The sequence below is a fragment of the Bidens hawaiensis genome, unplaced genomic scaffold, assembly GCF_021521415.1.
Source record: "Bidens hawaiensis isolate Kalapana, Puna unplaced genomic scaffold, B.hawaiensis_p1.1 tig00017066_1, whole genome shotgun sequence".
Classification (NCBI taxonomy): Eukaryota; Viridiplantae; Streptophyta; class Magnoliopsida; order Asterales; family Asteraceae; genus Bidens; species Bidens hawaiensis.
Window position 1 is genome coordinate 66,035 of NW_027492584.1, and position 21,816 is coordinate 87,850.

General features: G+C 34.7%; 4 protein-coding genes and 1 pseudogene across 6 annotated transcripts; 4 read left to right on the plus strand and 1 right to left on the minus strand.

Annotated features, from left to right (window-relative positions):
• The first annotated feature begins 433 nt into the window (after positions 1–433).
• LOC143552987 (two-component response regulator ORR3-like) lies at positions 434–2,830 on the plus strand. Its single transcript, XM_077043075.1, has 5 exons — positions 434–710; positions 779–864; positions 1,949–2,026; positions 2,247–2,317; positions 2,411–2,830. Exons 1-5 carry the CDS (start codon positions 602–604, stop codon positions 2,697–2,699), a joined length of 633 nt encoding a protein of 210 aa, XP_076899190.1. The 5' UTR covers positions 434–601; the 3' UTR covers positions 2,700–2,830.
• A 3,018-nt stretch (positions 2,831–5,848) lies between these two features.
• On the plus strand, positions 5,849–10,754 carry LOC143552986 (uncharacterized). Of its 2 annotated transcripts, XM_077043072.1 has the most exons (5): positions 5,852–6,045; positions 6,695–7,055; positions 7,737–9,032; positions 9,116–9,760; positions 10,263–10,754. In XM_077043072.1, the coding sequence occupies exons 2-5, from the start codon at positions 6,697–6,699 to the stop codon at positions 10,282–10,284; spliced, it is 2,322 nt and encodes a 773-aa protein (XP_076899187.1). In that variant the 5' UTR covers positions 5,852–6,045; positions 6,695–6,696; the 3' UTR covers positions 10,285–10,754. The 2 variants fall into 2 exon arrangements, with proteins under 2 accessions (XP_076899189.1, XP_076899187.1); XM_077043074.1 differs by lacking the exon at positions 10,263–10,754 and having other exon boundaries at positions 5,849–6,045; positions 9,116–9,764.
• Positions 10,755–11,667: 913 nt separating this feature from the next.
• Positions 11,668–12,968, plus strand: LOC143552988 (peptidyl-prolyl cis-trans isomerase CYP22). The gene is made up of 6 exons (XM_077043076.1): positions 11,668–11,847; positions 12,047–12,134; positions 12,206–12,298; positions 12,390–12,422; positions 12,511–12,567; positions 12,651–12,968. The coding sequence occupies exons 1-6, from the start codon at positions 11,672–11,674 to the stop codon at positions 12,759–12,761; spliced, it is 558 nt and encodes a 185-aa protein (XP_076899191.1). The 5' UTR covers positions 11,668–11,671; the 3' UTR covers positions 12,762–12,968.
• A 1,701-nt stretch (positions 12,969–14,669) lies between these two features.
• Positions 14,670–16,368, plus strand: LOC143552990 (NADH dehydrogenase [ubiquinone] 1 alpha subcomplex subunit 6). The gene is made up of 2 exons (XM_077043077.1): positions 14,670–14,952; positions 15,986–16,368. Exons 1-2 carry the CDS (start codon positions 14,743–14,745, stop codon positions 16,169–16,171), a joined length of 396 nt encoding a protein of 131 aa, XP_076899192.1. The 5' UTR covers positions 14,670–14,742; the 3' UTR covers positions 16,172–16,368.
• Positions 16,369–16,737: 369 nt separating this feature from the next.
• Positions 16,738–21,388, minus strand: LOC143552989 (CRM-domain containing factor CFM3, chloroplastic/mitochondrial-like; annotated as a pseudogene). Its single transcript, XR_013138747.1, has 9 exons — positions 20,168–21,388; positions 19,275–19,731; positions 18,498–18,628; positions 18,049–18,420; positions 17,818–17,974; positions 17,438–17,729; positions 17,286–17,345; positions 17,116–17,199; positions 16,738–17,013 (listed from the first exon to the last, which is right to left on the minus strand). The product of XR_013138747.1 is annotated as a CRM-domain containing factor CFM3, chloroplastic/mitochondrial-like (transcript).
• Between the last annotated feature and the right edge of the window lie 428 nt (positions 21,389–21,816).

A 21,816-nucleotide genomic window follows, 5' to 3' on the forward strand; every position in this document is an offset into this window, starting at 1 on the left:
CTAGGCTAGTTCTTTCATCATGATATTCACACCATTCGTTTTATCATATGATTAAATATTTGTATCCTTAAATCAACCGTAAACCAACCCAACTGTATAAATTTTAAATTTTAAAAATTAACATTACTATTTTTAGTCAAACGAAACCCTTGTCAACCCAACCGTCTCAACGGGCACACCATGTTTAATAACTTGATGAAAGTTTTCATCCGAACAGACGAATCAGACCGTAAACGACCATGATTTTCTCTTAGTCGATAAATATTTCATATTTTCATATTTCATGTTTATAATAAACTTGAAGATTATGTTCAAAATTTTTTATAAAAAAAATAGTTGATTTGATGCAGATACATGAAATTTGACTAAAAACAGAAGGAAATAATATAAAAACAATTGAAAGTTGATTGCTGTTCTCCATGCTGTAATAAAATAAGAAAATAAAAATAAAAAAAGATCCTAAAGGATTCGGAAAATCATATCCGGTCGGATCTTCTTTTCCAAACTGTCAAAATCTCCGAATCACACCTCCAAGAAATCAAATGGGTCCTTTTTATATTCACCCAATTCTTCATATTCATCCTCAATTTCAATTTCAAACATGGGTGTGATTGCTATCTCAGAAACCCCTCTTCATGTTCTTGCTGTTGATGACAGCAATATTGACAGGAAGTTGATTGAGCGTCTGCTCAAAACCTTGTCTTATAATGGTGAGATCTTATCTTTATGATGTGGGTATTGTTAAAGATTGTTCATTTTTGTGATTTTGTTGGTGCAGTTACTGCTGTTGATTCTGGAACTAAGGCTTTGGAGTTTTTGGGTCTGCAAGATTGTGAAAAGCTTCCATCTTTTTCACCAAATCCGGTATGATTGGTCTTTGGTTTATGTTTTTTGATGAAAGTTATCATCTTTTTATGTTTTTTTCATGTTCTTGTGTATGAATTGTTTGAATCTTGAATTTTGATCATGAACAAGTTACTAAGTCAAGTCAACATGTGACTTTTAGTTTTTTAATTATTGTAGTTCATTGATCTTGAAAATCTGCAAGATTTGATTTATATGTGTTGGAAAATTGATAGTTACTTAGGAATATGAAAATTTGGTAAAAGAAAACTAAAAGATTTGTTTATTATGTTTGAATTTGACGCCTAGGGTTGACTCCAAAAGTCAAAATGATTTTTTTCTGATTTTTTCTTGATTTTTATCTTCTTTTTTCTGTTTTTGTTGAAGCTCATCGTCTTAGTTTCATGTTCTTGTACATGATATCATCTTTTTAACTTTTTTTCATGTTCTTGTGTATGAATTGTTTGAATCTTGAATTTTGATCTTGAATAAGTGAAGAAGTCAAGTCAACATGTGGCTTTTAATGTTTTAATTATTGTAGTTCATTGATCTTGAAAATCTGCAAGATTTAGTTTTTGTGTTGGAAAATTGATAGTTACTTAGGAATATGAAAATTTGGTAAAAGAAAGCTAAAAGAACTGTTTATTATGTTTGAATTTGAAGCCTAGGGTTGTCTCCCAAAAGTCAAACTATATTATTTTTTCTGATTTTTTGTTGATTTTAAATCTTTTTTTTTTTCCCTGTTTTTGTTGAAGTTCATGATCATAGTTTCATGTTCTTGTACATGAGTCATATGACTCTTTACCTTCAATCTAGAATTAATCGAGTCAATATGTGACTTTTAATTTTAATGTTCAAATGATTATGGTTCATTGATCTGGAAAACCTTTAAGAATTAGTTTCTTGTTTTGGAAAACTTGTTAATCTCATTTAGGGATATTGAAATTTGGTAAAAAAAAACCATAAAAAGGATCTGCATCATGTTTGAATTTGAAGTCTAGGGTTGACTTCAAAAGTCAAAATGAACTCTTTTTCTGATTTTTTCAGTTTTGAATCTGTTACATGGGCCTTATATTATTTTTTTCATGTTCTTGAATTAATCCAGGAAGTGGAGGTGAACTTGGTCATTACAGATTATTGTATGCCTGGGATGACTGGTTTTGAACTTTTAAGGAAGATCAAGGTGAGATTCTATCTTGTGTAGTTACTGTTTGTGTAAAAAGTTTGTATAATTCAAAGATCTTTTGTAGATGATGTAGATCATGTTTCCATTTGAGTAAATCTTGTCATTTCATGACTGATCTAAATGCACCAAGGCTCGGTTTTTGGGAGGGTTGACCTGACTCCGGTTTTGGTCAACCTTTGAACATGAACTAACGGATAAATGTTTATAATACTTGCAGGAATCAAAATCATTGAAAGACATACCAGTTGTGATCATGTCTTCTGATAATATCCCAGCAAGGATAAATAGGTGAATAAAGACTACACACAAACTATTTTCATATCGTTGTGAAAGGGTATTTTAGTCATTTTGACACTCATAACGAACTTGGTTTTTTGTCAGATGCTTAGAAGAAGGTGCTGAAGAGTTTTTCCTCAAACCGGTTCGATTGTCAGATGTTGACAAGCTGAAACCTTATTTGTCGAAGAACGAGAGGAAGACAACTGAGGAGGAAGAATGTGTTTCAGAAGACAACTCCAATGCAGCGTCCAATGATAATGATACTGGCAACGATAATAATAATGATAACAATAATAATAATAATAGTAATGATAAGGCTAGTGATGAGGTGGAAGCACGTTCGGTTGAAGATGAACAAGCACAGAGGGTTACTAAGGATCAATCTTGCTAGCATTGCCATCATAAGATGTTCAAGTTAGAAGATATGGTTACATGAAGTTGATGGATATGTTATATTTGAACAATCATGGTTGTACAACTTTTCATAAAAGATATTGGTAAAACTCATCGTTTGAACTTCAAGACTTCTATTCGTTATTCGTTTGTTTTGTCATTTCTTTTGCTTTGCGCTCTTGTTGAGCTCTAGAAAAACATCATGACACTGTTAGATTTCTACTTGCTACTGCTGCTTTCAATCACATGGAAAACAATATAATCTCATAATTATGTTCATCATGAAAGCATTTATATGGTGCTTTATACTTATTTTGTGTGATATTTCAATGTTTAGTAAAATTTATGTAAACAAAACTTCTTTTACAAGTTTAAGAACATCTAGGATGGAGGGCTGTCTGCGAGAAGTCATGAACAACAAGATGGCACCGACGGACATATTCCTCATGGAAGTTGTCCGTCTTGTTGATTTTAGTGTTATCAAGTCATTTATTTAAGTTAGATTCACTCAAGATATGATCGTGTAAATATGAATGACACGTGCGACTAGTAAAAATGAGCCCTTATATATGTATAAATATCATTATCATGATGATCATTATTATAACACCGGGCATAGTTCCTTCAAAGATGAAAGTTTGAAAAAACCCTGAATTAGTTTTCAAAACTCTTTCATTCATGATAATAGATATAATGAAAATACCGATACCGAAAATCGCTAAAAATGGGTACCGTTGTACCGGTACCTAAGGCCCAAAAAATCGGCAATTTACCGGTATGACCGTACTGTACCAATACTGAAGCTTGTGAAAGTGGATACTGAATTGGTACTGAAAGTGTCTGGTTCGGTACCAGTACTTGGTACCATTTGTTCATCCCTAGTTTGATTTACATTTATGAGCTATTAAATACCGTTTATGCGTAAGAATCGTTTCATTATATAGGAGATGTATTTTATAGTAGAATAAGCTTTTCATTTAAAAATAGTTTCAAGTAACTTATTTATCACACACGAGATTTATATAATGAATTCCATATATAGGTTCAAGAATCGATTTTAAGTGTCTTAACAACATTACCCACTTAAACTCAAGTATGACGCTAAGTATCATGGATAATTAGATTGAGAAGTCGATGATCACTCCTAACCCTAAGAAATTGGGAATTAAACCTAAAATTAATTGCCTTTCATCAATTCCGGAATTTAGCTTAAGTTTTCCACTTGAATGATTCCGAAGTCAACATACGCCTCCTACACAATTCTTTATTGAATGTGATTATGGTGTTTGATGGAGTGACGTGTTTGGTTATATAATTATAGAGAGAGGGAAAATAAAGGAAAACGATTACATGTCCCAAGCCCGCTACTCGTATCGTGCTTGAGTCCCGTGCATCATTTGACTTGTTGACTTTTTCAATCACTTGTTAACATAAGAGTTTATAAGAAAAAAAGCCCACCCAAAAAAACTAAATAGGAATTTCATCCAGTATATTCACAATTGACAATGACCATGTCAATATAATATTACATCACAAGTTAGGATGTTACATGTTACATGTCCAATCTTGTTGCAATTATAGTGCTCAAAACTCAAAAGTAGACGGCTCAAGTTGACTAAGATTTAAATCTTTATGCCCATGGCTTTTGATATTTGGTTCTTTTGTTAAACATGCCCTTCTCTTTTATCAATATTAACTTTCTTACCAAAAGAGCACCAACTTAGCCATAGACTCTAAACTATCCCTTCTATAATTTCTTCCTGTTGCTCATTCTCATTAGTGCTTATAGAACTTACTAATGTTGGTTTTTGATCTCTTGGTTTATTACGAACCACAAGCGCTAGTGCAAACTATGACGTTGTTGATTAAAGTTGAGCTTTAGAGGATGCAGTGTATTTTACTGTAGTTTTTGTCTCTTGATAGGGACGTGCTAATCTTCCTTGAACATATCCATATAGTCCTAAGTGAAATCAACGAACGTCTCTTTTGCAAAACCACATAACAAAACAAAGATGGATGAGTAATATGTGTTGTTTTAATATCAAAGTTAGCCTCGATAAAAAATAGGAGTTATGCTAAAGTGTTAAAATTGAGTGAATACTTCTCCTTAACAAGAGAGAAATACTTACTATTTATAAGTACAACTAGTTGGACTATGAAAGTTGTGACAATAACCTCTAATTGTACTTATAAACTTTTTAAATGTTAAAATGTTATACGTCAAGTCAAATTAGCCATATAAACTTTTTCAGCTAAATTTTAGTTCCAATATATAAAAGTTAATATAGATGAATCATCTGAACTTTTTCATCGATAAAGTAAACATAAATGGTAGTTTTATCTTTATTTTCATTTAACAATGTATTAAATTAAAAAAATGTAAAAAAAATAGCCATAATACATATAAATAGAATATTTATGTGACGCAACCCCTCAACTAAAATATGTTACGAGAAATTATTAGCTAGTAGGAAACTTATACTCGTCTTATGCGCTCCAAATAATACATGTTCTAGAATACAAATCTTCATTATTCCATTCAAGCTAACTAAACTAAAAATTAGATCGAAACCATTTAAAATCGAATCAAATCATTTAAAGCCGAATCATTCTAAGCTGTAATCTAATTCATTCTAATTACAATTTAGGCTTAATCTTAATCATCCCGACAAAGTTCAATAAATAATTTCAACCCGAATAAGCCGAATAACAATGTTGTAAAAATCGCTAATCGGTAGTCAGGCGATGAGGACTAGCGATTACTCGGGATTAATCGAGATTAATCGGATCGAACTTTTATGTATATTTTTCAGTTCTATATATACACATACCCATTTTTATATGTAACTTTCAGTTTTATACATACACAAACATATTTCGGTTGGAAATTAGCTATAGCTAGAATCTCGCTGGAACCGATAGTTTTTGCTAGAATCTCGCCGAAAATTGCTGATTTTAGTTAGAATCTCGCCGGAAACCACCGATTTTAGCCGGATTTGACTGTTGACCGATTAATTAGCCGACTAGTCCCAAATTAATCAGTGAAGTGAGAACTAGCGATCAATCGATGTCTAGTCGAGATTTATACAACACTGCCAAACAGATAAACACTCTTAGTTTACAAATATTAAAATTTAAAAAAGAATGAGATAGATAAAACAATCATGTGACCTAATAGATGATAATATATGTATTGTATTGCAGCAGCCCCTAAGCTTCAACATATGAGCCCACCTTCCTCCCTCTTTCTCTAACCCTTTTCTCTCTCTCCCCCAATTCTTTATCGCTTCTTCTTCTCAACCCCTGCAATTACACTTTCCTATTTCTACCCTAATCTTTACCAGGTATGTCTCTTTACTTCCTCTTCTTCTATCTTTTATTATTATCATCATCTTTAACCCTCAAATCAAAACCCTCAAAACACCCAATTGCCTGGTTTTTATGACACCCTTTGAGCTCAATTTCATCCTCGATCGGTTCAATTCGTTCAATTTCCATGTTTCTGATTTGGGTTTTTTCTGGGTTGTTGTTGATTTCTAGGGTTTGACTTTTTTTTGTCGTGTAATTGATTATCTGTAAAAGGGTTTTCAGATTTGATTCGTTTCAATTGATGTGGTTAATTTTAATTTTGGTCAGATGGTTTGTTCAGCTTGGATTTGATAATAATAATAATAATAATAATAATAATAATAATAATAATAATAATAATAATAATAAAAGCAGCAGCTTTACCTGTTGATTCTGACCATTTTGTTTTTATTCATCAAATTCAAGACTGAAAATGAGTCACATATTACAGATTTGTTGTAGGGTTAGTTTTAATCTTTCGAGAAAAAGATTTGTGAAAGTTGAATTATACTTATGGAACTGGTTTATAAATCTTGTGTTTTTCTATAAAGGTTTGATTTTTATGCTGTTACAGAGATGGGAATGGTTCCATCTAACAATTTTTTTGTATTTTTCTATAAAGGTTTGATTTTTATGGTGTTACAGAGATGGCAATGGTTTCATCAAAGAAGATGATAGCGATTTGCCAACACGGTGGCGATTTTGAGACCCATGATGACGGGTCTTTGAACTATAGTGGTGGTGAAGCGTATGCTGTTGATCTCGACGAGAATATGCAGCTGAGTGGATTCAAACAAGAAATTGCTGAAACTATTGATTTGACTGTAGACGCGATGATTATCAAATACTTCTTGCCTGGGAACAAAAAGAATCTCATTACTGTGTCTAAAGATAAGGACTTTCAACGAATGGTGAATTATTATAAGGAAGCTGATCAGCTCGAGGTCTTTATTATGAAAGAAGCCCCCCCTGGTAAAAACACCAAGAAAAAGCAGCCTGCTCGTAGGTAAAATTTAGTCACGTGATTAGATTATAGCCTTCTGAAGTTGATAATTGTGAAAGCAATTACATTTTAACTGATTTGCGTGTAATTAGACTAGAGGGGGAACCTCAAGCAGGCCTGTAAACAAACTGAACTTAGCATGTTCGTGTTCATTCGTATAACTTTATCAAACACAAACAATTAAACGATTTGGTTTTCTTGTTCGTGTTGTTTGGTTAAGAAATTGAATGTGTTCGTGTTTTTTTTATGTTCAGTTCGTTAACAGTATAAACGAACAGTTCATGAACGTAAATGAACTAACATAATTGAGCTAAAACCAATTAAAAGTAAATGTGAACAAGTTAACAATGTGTTGGGCTTAAATTTTTTTAAAACTAGACTAAATTGTAATGGGCCTAAATTTTTTTAAAAAAATATTAACAAACGATCTTAAATGAGCATAAACGGACAGACGAGGCATGTGTTTATGTTTGTTTATTATTAAGTAAACAGACATAAACGAACGGTTCACTTAGCATTCGGCTCATTTAAAGGCCTACCCTCAATTGATACAGGAAATAAACCAGAAACAAACCCTAAAGAAAAACTCAGACCTGCGTGCTATAGACAAACTCTAATTATGCAATACTAGAAAACTAATATCTGTATTCAAAAATAATATGGAGATTGTTTGCTATTGTGCAGGCCCCAAAAGACAACACCAACTGTGGAAACGCCAGCTGCAGTTGTACAAGCTGCACCTACTCTAACTAATGCAATGGCTCTAGCCGAACCGCACGTTGACATCGAGTCAACAAACGAGATCACTCCTGCTCCGGTTCCAATATCATCAAACCCGTTCCCGATGGTTGTAGCTGATAATGACGAACGCCTAGCTGCAAAACAATGGGAGAATATTATTACAGGCGTGGGACAAAGATTTCATTCTTTAGCTGAATTTCGTGAGGCGTTAAGGAAGTACTCAATTGCACACGCGTTTAATTTCGTGTACAAGAAAAACGAGAATCAACGCGTAACCGTTAAGTGTAAAGCCGAAGGGTGTCCGTGGCGTATCCATGCTTCAAAGCTCTCCACCACTCAGTTAGTTTGTATTAAAACTATGAGGCCCCTTCATAACTGCCAAGAAGTTACATCTAAAACCCCCTTTCGAGCTAAACGAAGTTGGGTTGGGAACTTAATTAAAGAAAAAGTTAAAGAATCTCCCAAGATTAAGCCTAAAGACATTGCTACCGAGCTTAAACGTGATTATGGAATTGATTTGAATTATTCACAAGCGAGGCGGGCTAAAGAGTACGCAAGAGAGCAACTTTTGGGTTCGTATAAAGATGCATATAGCGAATTACCGTTCTTTTGCGAAAAAATAATGGAAACGAATCCCGGAAGTCTTGCTAGTTTTAATACTAAAGAGGATTCGAGCTTTCACCGTTTGTTCGTCTGTTTTCACGCTTCGGTATCTGGTTTTTTACATGGGTGTCGACCACTTCTGTTTCTCGACGGTACACCATTAAACTCGCGGTACCAAGGCATGTTGCTGACTGCAACTGCGGCTGATGGTGATGACGGGGCGTTTCCAGTTGCTTTTGCAGTTGTTGATGAAGAGAATGATGATAACTGGCATTGGTTTCTGACACAACTTAAACCAATGGTCTCTCCTCCAGGGTCCCCTGGTCAAATCACGTTTGTGGCGGATTTTCAAAAGGGTATACGGGAGTCGTTACGGGAAATATTTGGTGGGGAGTGTTATCATGCGTATTGCCTTGGGTATTTAGCTGAAAAGCTTAATAAAGATTTGAAGGGTCAGTTTTCACACGATGCTAGACGCCTCATGGTTGAAGATCTTTATGCAGCTGCAAACGCGCCAAAACTCGAGGCATTCGAGAAGTGTACTGAAGACATTAAAGCCATCTCGCCCGAAGCTTACAATTGGGTTATCAGGAGTGAGCCCGAACACTGGGCTAATGCTTTCTTTGGCGGGTTGAGGTATGCTTATTAAGATTAGTTACTGGTTAATATTTGGATTTAGGGTTTTCTATATTAATTCCTATTTCTTTTTCTTTTACAAGGTATAACCATATGACGTCTAATTTCGGTCAGCTTTTTTACTCATGGGTCTCGGAAGCAAACGAGTTGCCTATAACCCAGATGATTGATGAGTTGAGGGGAAAGATGATGCAATTGATATACACAAGGCGAGTTGAGTCGAGTCAGTGGATGACTCGGTTAACACCCTCCATGGAAGAAAAGCTGAAGAACGAAATATTAAAAGCCCGATCGGTTCAAATACTGAGGTCACATGGGAGCAAATTCGAGGTTAGATACGGTGAAATGATTGATATAGTCGATATTGAGAATTGGGATTGTAGTTGCAAAGGGTGGTTGCTTACGGGGCTGCCTTGTTGTCACGCTATTGCGGTTTTGGAATCATATGGGAGGAGCCCGTTTGACCATTGTTCTAGGTACTTTCATGTTGAGATGTACCATTTGACCTATGCTGACTCGATTCACCCGATACCGAATGTTGAACGTTTAATGGATAGTGAGCTGGAAGACGGTGCCGTTCTTGTGACCCCGCCACCCACTATGCGCACACCTGGTAGGACCAAGATTAGGAAGGTGTCAGCCGGTCGAATCGGACCGTCTGACTTTCTCAAAAGACAACTCCAATGTGGCAAGTGTAAAGGGCTTGGTCACAATAAAAGGTCTTGCAAGTAGGTGTTTTCTTTAATTTTTGACTTAATTATTTTTATGAAGATTTGTCTATTAAGTTATTAACCATACAAAGAGTTGATTGCATAAACAGTCGTTTTGGTTTGGCAAAAGTTACATCTCTTGGCCTAGTTATAAAAAAAGTCGCATAACTTCTGTTAAATTGATGAAAAATGACTATTTTACCCTTTAGCTTAAACAGTAGCAGACTTTAAAACGCGTTAACTAGAAGGGTAAATTAGTCATTTTATATAAACTTAACAAAAAACTTTTAATGGAAGTTGGAACCCAAATCTGTTACAAATTGAATGCCACACAAGCATGCAACTTTTTAAAGATAAGGGTCAAAGGTGTAACTTTTGCCAAACCACACCGACTTGTGTAATTAACTCTTAAAATTACGGTTTAGCAAGTTTTATGCACAAATTTTTGGTTATTTGACCCGCTTGAAATGAAGCAGCATAACGTGAATCAACCCATTAATAACTAAACTTTTTTTTTCAGGGAGTTCAATGAAGCAGCATAACGTGAATCGATCCATGAGTATGCTGCAACTGTCAAAGATAATAAAAGGGGGGCATGTGTCAAATCGTGATTTAATTTAGAATTCTTGTGTTTCTGTCAAATGCTAATGTCTGAATAGTAGTTTCATTTGCAAACAGGCTTTGTTTTTGGTATTTTAGAGATAAAGTTTAGTTTGGGATATTTATATGGATGTTGCTGCATAATTATTGACTGATGTTTGTAGGGAGGTTTTTAGCTTTCAGCATTGTATGCACAGTTTTAGTAGTTGCCTTTTTTTTTTGTTGACATTATTTGTTTAGTCTCACTTTTTGTATGCTTATGTTTGGTTGTACATGATGCTTTCTTATATTATTGTGTATTTGTTTTGGTATTATGATATGTATGTTAGGGTGCAATATTTTGATTGTTTTTGCATCGACGTTGGTTCTTACTTTTGATTTAGTTTATAAAACTGGGTCGGGATTGTCTATAAAGATGAACTTGATGTCAGTTTCCTCGCGCATTACTTGTTCTCAATCAGTTTGTTGTTTCATTTGATGAATCTCATTTGTTTATTGATTTTAGGTAAAAGTTCAGATACGTTACTAATCGAACCAGTACCAAAATAGAATGTGCTTATACAGTATGGTATTGGGAAACTCAATATCAGTACTAGGCGGTACGATACTGGTTTGGTACGATACCATCACCGATACCATCCCTAGTCTCTATAGGAACAATGCACATGTGTATACGGAGACATAAAGAAGACCATTATACAATGTCCTAGAGGGCTTAACCCTTAATGTTAAGGGCTTGCTTAACCATAACGTACAATCTAATACATCCTCGAAGTTTGAAACAAGAGGAAGGCGGAAATTCAAATTGGTGTGAAACTCTATAAATATAGATGACGGCAACCTGTTGGTGAATTAGTATATTGAGAACGTGATGGAACATGAAAAACACAAAGCTGCTTTTATAGGTTAAGGAAGGGTGTCCATGACATCATTGTTTACATTACACTAGCAAATTATATCATGGCTTACATCACACAACACTAGATATTTTAAAACTTAACCTACTTGAACAAAATGAATGTTAATCTCAATATATTGGTGCGTCGATGCCGCATCGTGTTAGTGGACGTGTAGACAGTGCCTACATTATCCCACCAAATAGTAGAGGCACTGGAACGAGATATGGCTAGACATTTGACCAAGATAATAAGTCATCTCTCAAGAAACCACAATAACCAAAGGTAGACTGACAAGTATCACATGACCTCCTTATCGACGTTTAAACCGACCTTTTCTATAAAAAAAATCATTAAAAAAACATATAATAATCTCACCCTCTAAAAACCCTTGGATAGACATCGATAGGGTTTACAGTTTAGAGATCGAGAGATGGCAAGTGGAATGGTAGAGTGGCACCAGAGGCCTCCTAATCCTAAGAACCCTATCGTCTTCTTCGACGTCACCATCGGCACCATCCCCGCCGGCCGTATTAAGATGGAGCTCTTCGCCGACATCGCTCCCAAAACCGCCGAGAACTTCCGTCAGTTCTGTACCGGAGAGTACAGGTAGGTTCCTATAACTGTTATGTTAGGGTTTCAATTTGTTAATTCAATTCATGTTATTCACTTCTTTTGTGTTAGGGATTAGGTCTCATTGTTATAACACATGTAATTTATAGCATTTGTAGTTAGTGTATTGTATACGGTACAGCTCTTATCTGTTCTGCTGATTTTTTATTTTGTTTATTTATCTGATTTTCTGCAGAAAAGCTGGACTACCTGTTGGATACAAAGGATGTCAGTTCCATAGGATAATCAAGGATTTCATGATACAAGCTGGTGATTTTCTCAAGGTGTGTTTCTTTTCATTCGATCACGCTTTTTCCATTTTGTTAATCAACTCTCACTATATTTTTCTTGACAGGGAGATGGTAGTGGATGTGTATCCATATATGGAAGTAAGTTTGAGGATGAAAATTTCGTTGCTAAGCATACTGGACCCGGTCTTTTGTCAATGGTATGCATATTGTAACTTTCACTTGATAATAATATTAACAATAGTGTTTAAGTTATCCGGTTTGAGGTTTACACGTTTTTAATCTTTGCAGGCCAACAGCGGACAAAATACCAACGGGTGTCAGGTACTTGCATTTTTGTTACTCGTTAATAACAGAATATGTTATCGTGTTTCTTGTAAAATAAAATAATATGTTTTGTTTTTTGTTGCAGTTTTTTATCACTTGTGCCAAGTGTGATTGGCTTGATAATAAGCACGTGGTATTTGGAGTACGTTTATATCAGAAGTTTATTTCTTTTAAAGTTGAATATTATGGATTTGTTTTATTCTAATGTGACTGGTATTGATGCAGAGAGTTCTTGGTGATGGGCTTTTGGTGGTGAGGAAGATTGAGAATGTGGCCACTGGACCGAACAACCGCCCTAAACTGCCCTGCATTATTGCTGAATGTGGTGAGATGTGATCATGAACACGCTTGTGTTTGCATCTATATGATAAGGAGATTTAACGTTATCTATCTGTTTGATATAATCGCGATCCATGATTTGCAAAGCCTAAAAAAACATATAGTCATGCAACATTGCTAACGAGCCTTATGGGTGTTGTATCCTCTTGGCTACTTTGTTTCTTGGTTTGAGATATTGACTTCCGGTAATTGGTATTATCAAAACATTGTCAGTTTGAAGCTAGGGATCGGGACGGGATGCTAACTGCTAATATCCCTTTGATGTTTCTTTCACTTTTTTTACTTATGGTTGATGATAAACTGGTGTTATCTGTCTTTTTTACCATCATGTTCAATACGCTATCTATCACAAATGCGTACAACACACATGTGCATGTTATCCATCCATGAAGTGGCTACCAATCTTTAGTAACCTACTTCAGGCACCACACCCTAAAACCAAAGGCGCCACTTTTTCTTAATGGTTCACCATAAACATGACAATAGCTTGTTAGACACACATGGTATTTTTAAAGGTATAGTTGTTACTCAAGATGTATGGTAAGTTGATTCTTGTTATTGGCTCTTCGAAGTAGCATCGGCGTACAGCGAGATATGTAGACATACAACGAACCAACTAACAAGTGCGCAACGATAAAAATCATACATCAAAATCAACTTTACTGCACTAAAACACCACTAATTAGGATATTGAGTTACAAATATTTTTTAAAATCACATCTAAACAGTAACTAATGCAGCAACGACCACCATACCTAGTAAAATCTTACATGTAACATTTAACAAAACTATTAGTAGGGTCTGGAGAGGATGAGATGTAAGATTACCATACCTCTATCCTAGTGGATAGAGGTGCACAAAATACCAGGTTCTGAACATGACTCGTTATACCTAACCTGGAACCGGTTTCTATCCGTACCTGACCCGCGTGTACGACCTCGAATTGGATTTCTCCCCGGACCTGTTCCAGGAACCAAACCCGACGAGACTGGTTCCAACTTACCTAGTCAAATCCAGGTCCGACTCTACCTAGGAAAAACCCGGTCAAATACCTGACTACACCCGAAACCGTTTCTACCCTGCCAGTTTTTTACTTTTGTTAACCATACCCGAAACCGGTTCTACCCGATTCCAATTCCTACAAAATACATGGTTTGTGCACCTCTACTAGTGGATAAATAAGTTAATTCAAGAAAAAAACCCTGACTCCAAACATGGTATGTGAAAATGACAAGTATACTAAACACATATAACGCACACATCTAGCATAAATCTAAACAACAAAAATGATATACACATGAAAAGGATACTAATAATATAGAATTAACTACCAATAACCGAAACATCATTCCTAATCATGTCCTGAAAGCAGTGTTTTAAAAACCAGTTCATACCGGTCGGTTGAACCGGTTAAACCGGCTTTCGCACAGTAGGACGATATTTTGAGTCCTGTATTTTTGGCCGGTTTGCTGGAACATCGTACCGGCGATTTTTGTCTAAAATACCGGTTTTTAACAGCAAACTGGTTTGAAGTTTGAGAAATTTTTGAAATTTGCGGCCCATATTTTTTCAAAATTACTTTTAACCCAACAATTAACATTCAAACGTGTAAACTCTAAGACTATTTTTTTTTTAAAATTGAGTGCTTTTACATTATTCTTTTAATATGGATTAACTTTTGGATTATTTGTTGTTATAGGAATAATTTAGATTTGAGTTATTTTTGGATTGAAGTTACATTTATAAAAAATTATAAGGTAAACTATTCAACTGGTTGAACTTCCCGGTATAACCCAGTTGTATCAATTTTTAATCCGGTAAGCAAAACTGTAAAACAATGAGACCACAAGGGTCGTATAGGTAAAATACATAATATCAATCGGAAGCAAATCGGCCACATCACATAATCCTCTTCCGCCTACATATTATTATCTGTCGCCGGAGTGACGAATCGCCGGTCAAACACAGAGTCAACGAAATGGCGTTTGCAATGAGAGTGAAGGTACCACCGAACTCAGCCAATTTGCAGGAAGCCAGACATCGAACCTTCGATTTCTTCCGTGCAGCTTGCAGATCCATTCCTTCAATCATGGATATCTACAATCTCTACGATGTTGTTAACCCATCTCAGCTTCGATCCACCATCGCCGCTGAAATCCGTAAGAATGCCCATATCACTAACCCTAAGGTAACCCTAATTTCATTTCTGTTTTTTTTTAGAATTAGGTTGTTAAATTTGGGGGTTTGTTGATTTTATATACTGTTGTTGATTGAATTGTAGATTGATGGATTTTGGGGATTTAGATGTTGAGATAAATTAGTTGAAATATAAATTTGTGACGCCATCACGCGCAAAAACTTAACACGTAAGATGTCACGTTTTTCGTGTTGTGTATTGGTTTGGCTGCACTTTTAGGGGCGGATTCGTTTATATTGTTGTGAAGCTGATTGTTCTTGATAGGTGTTCAAACATAGACAGCTGCTATTTGGTGGATGGTATTTGCGATTAGGTTTGTATCAACTTAAGATAATGAATGATATGGGCATTCGTGTTTTGGGATATGAATGTAGACAAGAAATTGATAATATGCTACCTGTCATTTATGTATGTTTTAGGGCTGCAGACTATGAAAACCATTTTGAGATTAGTATTTTGATCTACCAACTTCTTTTTTTGATAATCTTACACGTCTTAAATACATCCCAACCTACTTTGAGAAATTAAATCACCCATCTTTCTTATTCTTTTGAAGTTGAGAAGTTAAATAATGAAAATTTGACAAAAACCATATCAGTAATTCCCTTCTTTTTCTTAGCACCTTAAGAGCACTTATTGGGCTTTATTGCAACTAATCAACAATAAAAATCGATAGGATAAAGATAAGTGAGTTTTTTGGTCAGTGAGTATCATCATAATGTGTACACTTGAGTCCCAAAGAAGTGGTTGTTGGGCATATTTACAGAGCACGAGTTTAAGATGTAAGATATGAATAGTTAGATGAAAACATTTGGAGGTTTCAGTCATTTGTTATTAGTTAACTAAAAACTATAGCAAATTGGAGTCATGTTACTAGTTTGTATCTAGAAACCAGTAGTTTTGAAGCTTAAGCTTTAAGGCATTTTATTGTAAAGTTTAGGGGATGTTTTTCACTTTAAAAAGTCATAGGCTTCTTTTTAACTTGACCTCAAATAATTTCTTAATATCTGAATAATCATTGCAGGTGATTGATATGCTGCTCTTCAAGGCAATGGAAGAGCTGAGCAACATAACAGAGCATGCAAAGCAACGACACCATATTATCGGGCAGTATGTGGTCGGTAATCAAGGTCTTGTTCAAGATGCTGCTAACAAGGATGAGAATGTCTCCAACTTTCTTAAAAATTTCTACAAAAGCAACTACTTCTGAAATGTTTTTGGTTGGTCCCGCCTACCGTTTCGCCAATAAATATGTTATTGGACAGGGTTCTTGCTTTGCCTGTATGAATAACATCCTTCTCTGAATGTTGTTGGATATTAAAAACATGTTCTTTCTTGTTTTCTGTACCAAAAGTCTGGTAAGTTGATGTTTGCAAAGATTGTTCAATATTACTAGTAGTGATTCATTGTTTGGTCTTATGTTCAAAATGTGTGTTTTGGCTCGAGTAAGCCCAAGTTTTTTAAGCTCGAGATTGGCTCATGTTTCTAAAATTTGGTTATTGCTAAATGTTAAAACTTAATTTGAGACTCACATAGATTGTCAATGGCAAAAGCATGGTTATTAAGATCTCAATAATGAAAACCATTAAAAAAAAAACTTTTTGACACTTTACTAGAAACAAAACCTGTTTCAAGACCAACTTTCAGAATTATTACTATAAGCATATGACAAAAAGATTTATATTAGTTGTTATTTTATCATACTTTTATAAGACAATATCATACTTTCATCCAAGCACAAAAATAGACTTAAGATTCAGGAATAATTATCTATTACTCTTACAGAACTTAACTGTAGAAAATTTTTGTACATAAATTTCTTTATAATCAGACATTTCTTATCCAATTTGAAGGTATTTATATATGAATAAACATATTACAAAATTTGTCTGTCTTCACCAACTAAAAACATCCTCTAAAATGTGAACAATAAGTTGACAATCTCATGACTAACAATTAGAATCTTTCATCTTCATCTTCAAGATCCTCGTCTTCATCGAAGTCGTCGTCGTCATCATCTTCAGAATTTGTCCATGAACTTTCATCTTCGCCCTGCATATTGCATAACAGACACGAATGTATTTGTTTATTCAAACATTCAGAACTGGTTGTTATGACTATAATCAAGATACATGTGCAGATAATTAAACAAACCTGACAAGATTCCACAAAAAGATCATTCAGCTCCATTTCATCTGAACTATGAGTACTTGTATCCTTAATATCATCAAAACCATCCTACACACATCAAGGAGTTGTATTTTAACTATTAATCTAGAAATTCTAAAAAAATATAAAAATCTGAAGATAGTATGAAAGCTTACATTTTGTGCTTTCGTTTGATTTATGGTCTTTTCCAATTCAGTCACATGTTCTGTTAGAGCCTGCATAGTTTACATTAAAATCCAATATAAGTTACAACTTACAACTATTTACATATCATATATTCATATAGTAATTAAAAAGGTAAACAGACCTCGTATCTCTGTAAGGCCTTCCAACGTTTCAAAGCCCGAGCTTTTGAAGGAAGGCTTCTAGGCCTAATACTAATGGGCCTCTGATAATTCTTCCCACGATAATAAATAATTGCATAACCTTTCGGCACTCTTACAATATCTATTAATATCCCACCACTTTCATACTCCAAAAACCTTGCTGTTTCTTCAACAAACTCAGCGTCTTTGTGCTTCGATATAAGTTTTACAAGTTCTCTATGTTTCCAATGCAAATGCATGTTCTCAACAACACCATCAAAACACCACGAACACCTGTAAATCAAACATAAACATTAAACTTTCAGAAAAAATATTGTCTCCATCCCAAAAAAAAATGAAAAAAATAGTCACTGGGATTTACCGAGTGGTAAGTAAGGTTTCATTCTTAATCCAACTTTTCTAAACATAGCACGTTCCTCATCCGTTATTGTTTCTTGGTCTTCTGGAGGGCCTGCTGGCAGCCATGTTTCCCGTATCTTAGCTAATTCTTTATCGGCTTTACTCCTTTTGGATTGGGCCTTCATAAAAATAAACAAAAGTTTAATAATAAGCTCCAATTAACATAAAAATGTTTATATAAAAGAACGCTTACAATAAACAATTTATGCTCAAGTTTCTTAACAACTCTAGTGATCTTTGTTTTGGAAGCTTCTAATAACATGTTCTCGTGTTCTTCGGTTGTTTTTTCTCGTCCCCATTGTGCTTGAGCTTCATAAAACTCGGCTAGACTTCCTGCAACCGCCACCTGTCCATTTTCAACACTTGTGGGTCCAGGTGTGGGTACAGGCACGGGCACGAGTTCTACTACTCCACCCCTCACCTTCTCTTCTGCATCTTGTATCTCTTTTGTAAGTTCTTGTCTTTCTGCTAAAGCGTCAGCCACACTTGCAGGAACAAAATCTTTCCCACGATAAATTACAATATAATATTTGTTTCTAAGTAGTAGAATGCCTCCTGTTAGTTTCTGAAATTAAATAACGACCTTAAATACAATGTTTTAAGATAATATAACATTAATGTTCGTAGCTATATTCAATGTACCTTTAACTCATCCGCCATTAGCAAATTATTGGTATTTTGAATACCGCGTTTAACAGCGATTTTAGCAACCAAACTTTTCTCCCAAAGTTTGATTATAGCAGCTGCCAATCCTTGATGATTCCTGTTTCTCCCTATTTTACCAAGTTAAAAATAAACGAGTCAATTTAAACATGTTTGTTGAAAGTAATCTAAACTGAATGCACACCTCTTATCATTTTATTCAAATGACTCATTATTCAGATTATATAATCTTGTGAGGAGGGTTCCAGGCAAAACACAGTTTATTGCAAGAACAAAGTAAATCATTCATTTTTCGATCTTGAAAAGGTTTAAATATCAAAAATTGGTTGGAATGCAATGCTTATTATCTATGCTAATAATCTAAAAAATATATAAACAAAATTTGTTTATATACAGAACTTACAAATGTGTAGGACTGTAGGTAAACGTCTAAAAAAAAACATATGAACAAATTAGTTTAATAGTTTTTTTATATAAATAACGTAGGCATTTGCATGAAAAAAGTAAATGTTATAAAAATGAACCATTGAAAAACAATTAAACAATTTAGGTTTGTTCGTCACGTTCTTACAATAATTTACTAATTTAGTGTTCTGTGATTAATCTTGTTGTCACAACAACACACCAATATACATTTAAGAAAACGATTTAAAATTTGGACAAGAAAGTGTTGGGTCATTTTAACCCAACCGGTACCAAAAAGGATCCATTTAACCACCTCTAAGGAATGAAATAACTGATTTGATGAAGTAGTACCAAGAGCAAAATGACAGGGTAGTGATTTGGCAAGTTTCCTCAAATTAGTCATCTCTGCATTCGTCAGGTGTCCCCTCATTCTGGTAGGTAGAAGTCTAAACGGGGTTTTGAACCCAGGAACCGTTTGAGGAAGTAAATCAGCATCGACTGGAAGTATCCCGGTGCCCCACCATTCTTGAAACCGTGGACCTAACCCATCTAATATACTATCAAATTCAACTTCCTCTTCGGTCATGTTTTTGATAACATGTGGTGTTCTTGCATCACCGGTTCTTGTTATCGCTTTATCATTACTATTATTATTGTTATTATTAATATTGTTGGTAGACGAAACGTCTGGAACGAAAAGAGTGTCACTAGTGGATTGAGGTCTCGAAGACGGGCCTGCATAATTAACTCCTCTGTATAGCATCATCACACTTCCAGATTGCCATATCACTAATCCACCTGTTCGGCGCTGGATTTAGGAAGATACACAATCAATCTCTTTAAATTCATAGCTACAACAAAAAAGTTACAATTTTTTAAACCTAACTTGAGACAGTTAATCCCAATTCATAAAAAAGCTTCAATTTTTTAACCTAATTTGATACTTTTACTCCAAATTTATATAAAGCTTCAATCTTTTAACCTAATTTGAGACTTTTACTCCAAATTTATAAAAAGCTTCAATTTTTTAACCTAATTTGAGATTTTTATTCCCAGTTCATATAATTTATAAAGCTTCAATTTTTAAACTCATTTTGAGACTCTTGCTCCAATTCATAAAAAGCTTCAATTTTTTTACCAAAATCAAGACATTTACAACCAATTAATATAAAGCTTCAATTTTTTTCTCACAAATATGTTTTTATATAATTATTTTAATTTATCAAAAGACCAGTATTTCCAACCTGGACAATCTCATGAGCAGTTTTCATATCTCTAGCCAACACCTCATGAAACTTAAGCCGAACGAGTTCCGACTTCCGCCACTGATCATGAATCTTTTCAAGAACAGACGCAGTAATCCCAGCTTTCGGGATACTAATCCTTTCTCTTATCGTATTACCCAAAGTCCTCAACCGCCTCAACTCCGAATCCTCTAGCGTCAATTCCGCCAATGTTGGAGCTTTAGTCCTCTTCTTCACCCCTTCTAACTCCCTATTATCATCCACATTACCTTCCTGATATCTCTCCCATGGCAAAACAGTATCTTCATCTTCATCATCTGTTAACAGCTTATCGGGACGAACCCAGTCTCTTTTTAACAAATCGCCCAATTTCTCATCTCCAATTTGGGAACTAGGGTTTTCAATTTCAATTCCAATTCCAATTTCTTGGTCTTCTTGTTCTTCGTCGTCGTCGGAATTTAACCCCAAATTACGCAGGCGGAGGACGATTCTGTCGATGGCGGTGGTCCGGGTCGGGGCGGGTGGGTCGGAAGAGTGGGAAAGTTTGGATCTTTTGGTGGGTTCGGGTTTGATATTAGGGTTTGGTGGTGGTGGTGGTAGGGTAGACCAATTGTTGAGCCACGGGGAAGATGAAGAAGAAGAAGGATTGGTAGTTGTAGTGGTGGTGGTGGTGTAAGTATTATTATTATTATTATTATTATTATTATTATTATTATTATTATTATTATTATTATTATTATTATTATTATTATTATTATTGGGTGTGGAGTGAATTGAAGATAAGTGTTTGATGAATGAGGGTTTAATTGATGATGGGAATGGAAAGATGAATCGTGTGTTGCGGAATGGGAGTTCAGTTAGTTTCATGGTGGGTAATTGGTGGTTGGTAATCATACCACCATTATCGGAGGTGGCGGAGGACGGAGGTGATGGTGGTGGTGTTACTGCAACTCAAAGTCCGGCAGTGGTGAGTGAGAGTGGAAGGAGAAGATATCTGAGACGAGGATAAGATGTCTAGGTGATATTTTATTAGTTTTTAAAAACAAATGTAATTTTTTATTTATTTTTAACTATGCGTTGCGGCGGGACGTGTTATATGTTTGAAAGCTACAATACGAACTCGATTGGTATCGGATCGTTTTGTTATGGTAAAAGTTTTGTGAGAGTTTATAAGTTTTAAAAGTGTATTTTTGTGGTATAATTACAACTTACAAGGCTAAAGTATTGTGACAAAAGTTGAGAAGTTAGCATACATGAATGTTTGAAAGTTAGCAGCGAAGCAAGTAAGTTTGTGACTATGAAAAGGAAAATTTTATGAAAATATTATGAGAAAGTGATACATCGTTTTAAAGGATAAAATACTCTATAAGTCTATAAGTTGGATGGTTTGATGAAATATGATAAATTATACGAGTAGTAGAAGACATTCCAAGTAATATTAGTTTGTAAAGATTATACATTTTTAACTAATGGTTTAATGTTGTGTTTTCTAGTTGTACACTTTTAACTATAGTTATCAAAACATTTATAAACAAGTTGTAGGCTTTGCAAAGCACGTATCGGTCACTTCACTTAACCATGAAAAGTAATGACAAACTATGAATAAAATATGACTCGTAAAAGAGTGATAATTATATTGTCTACAAGTT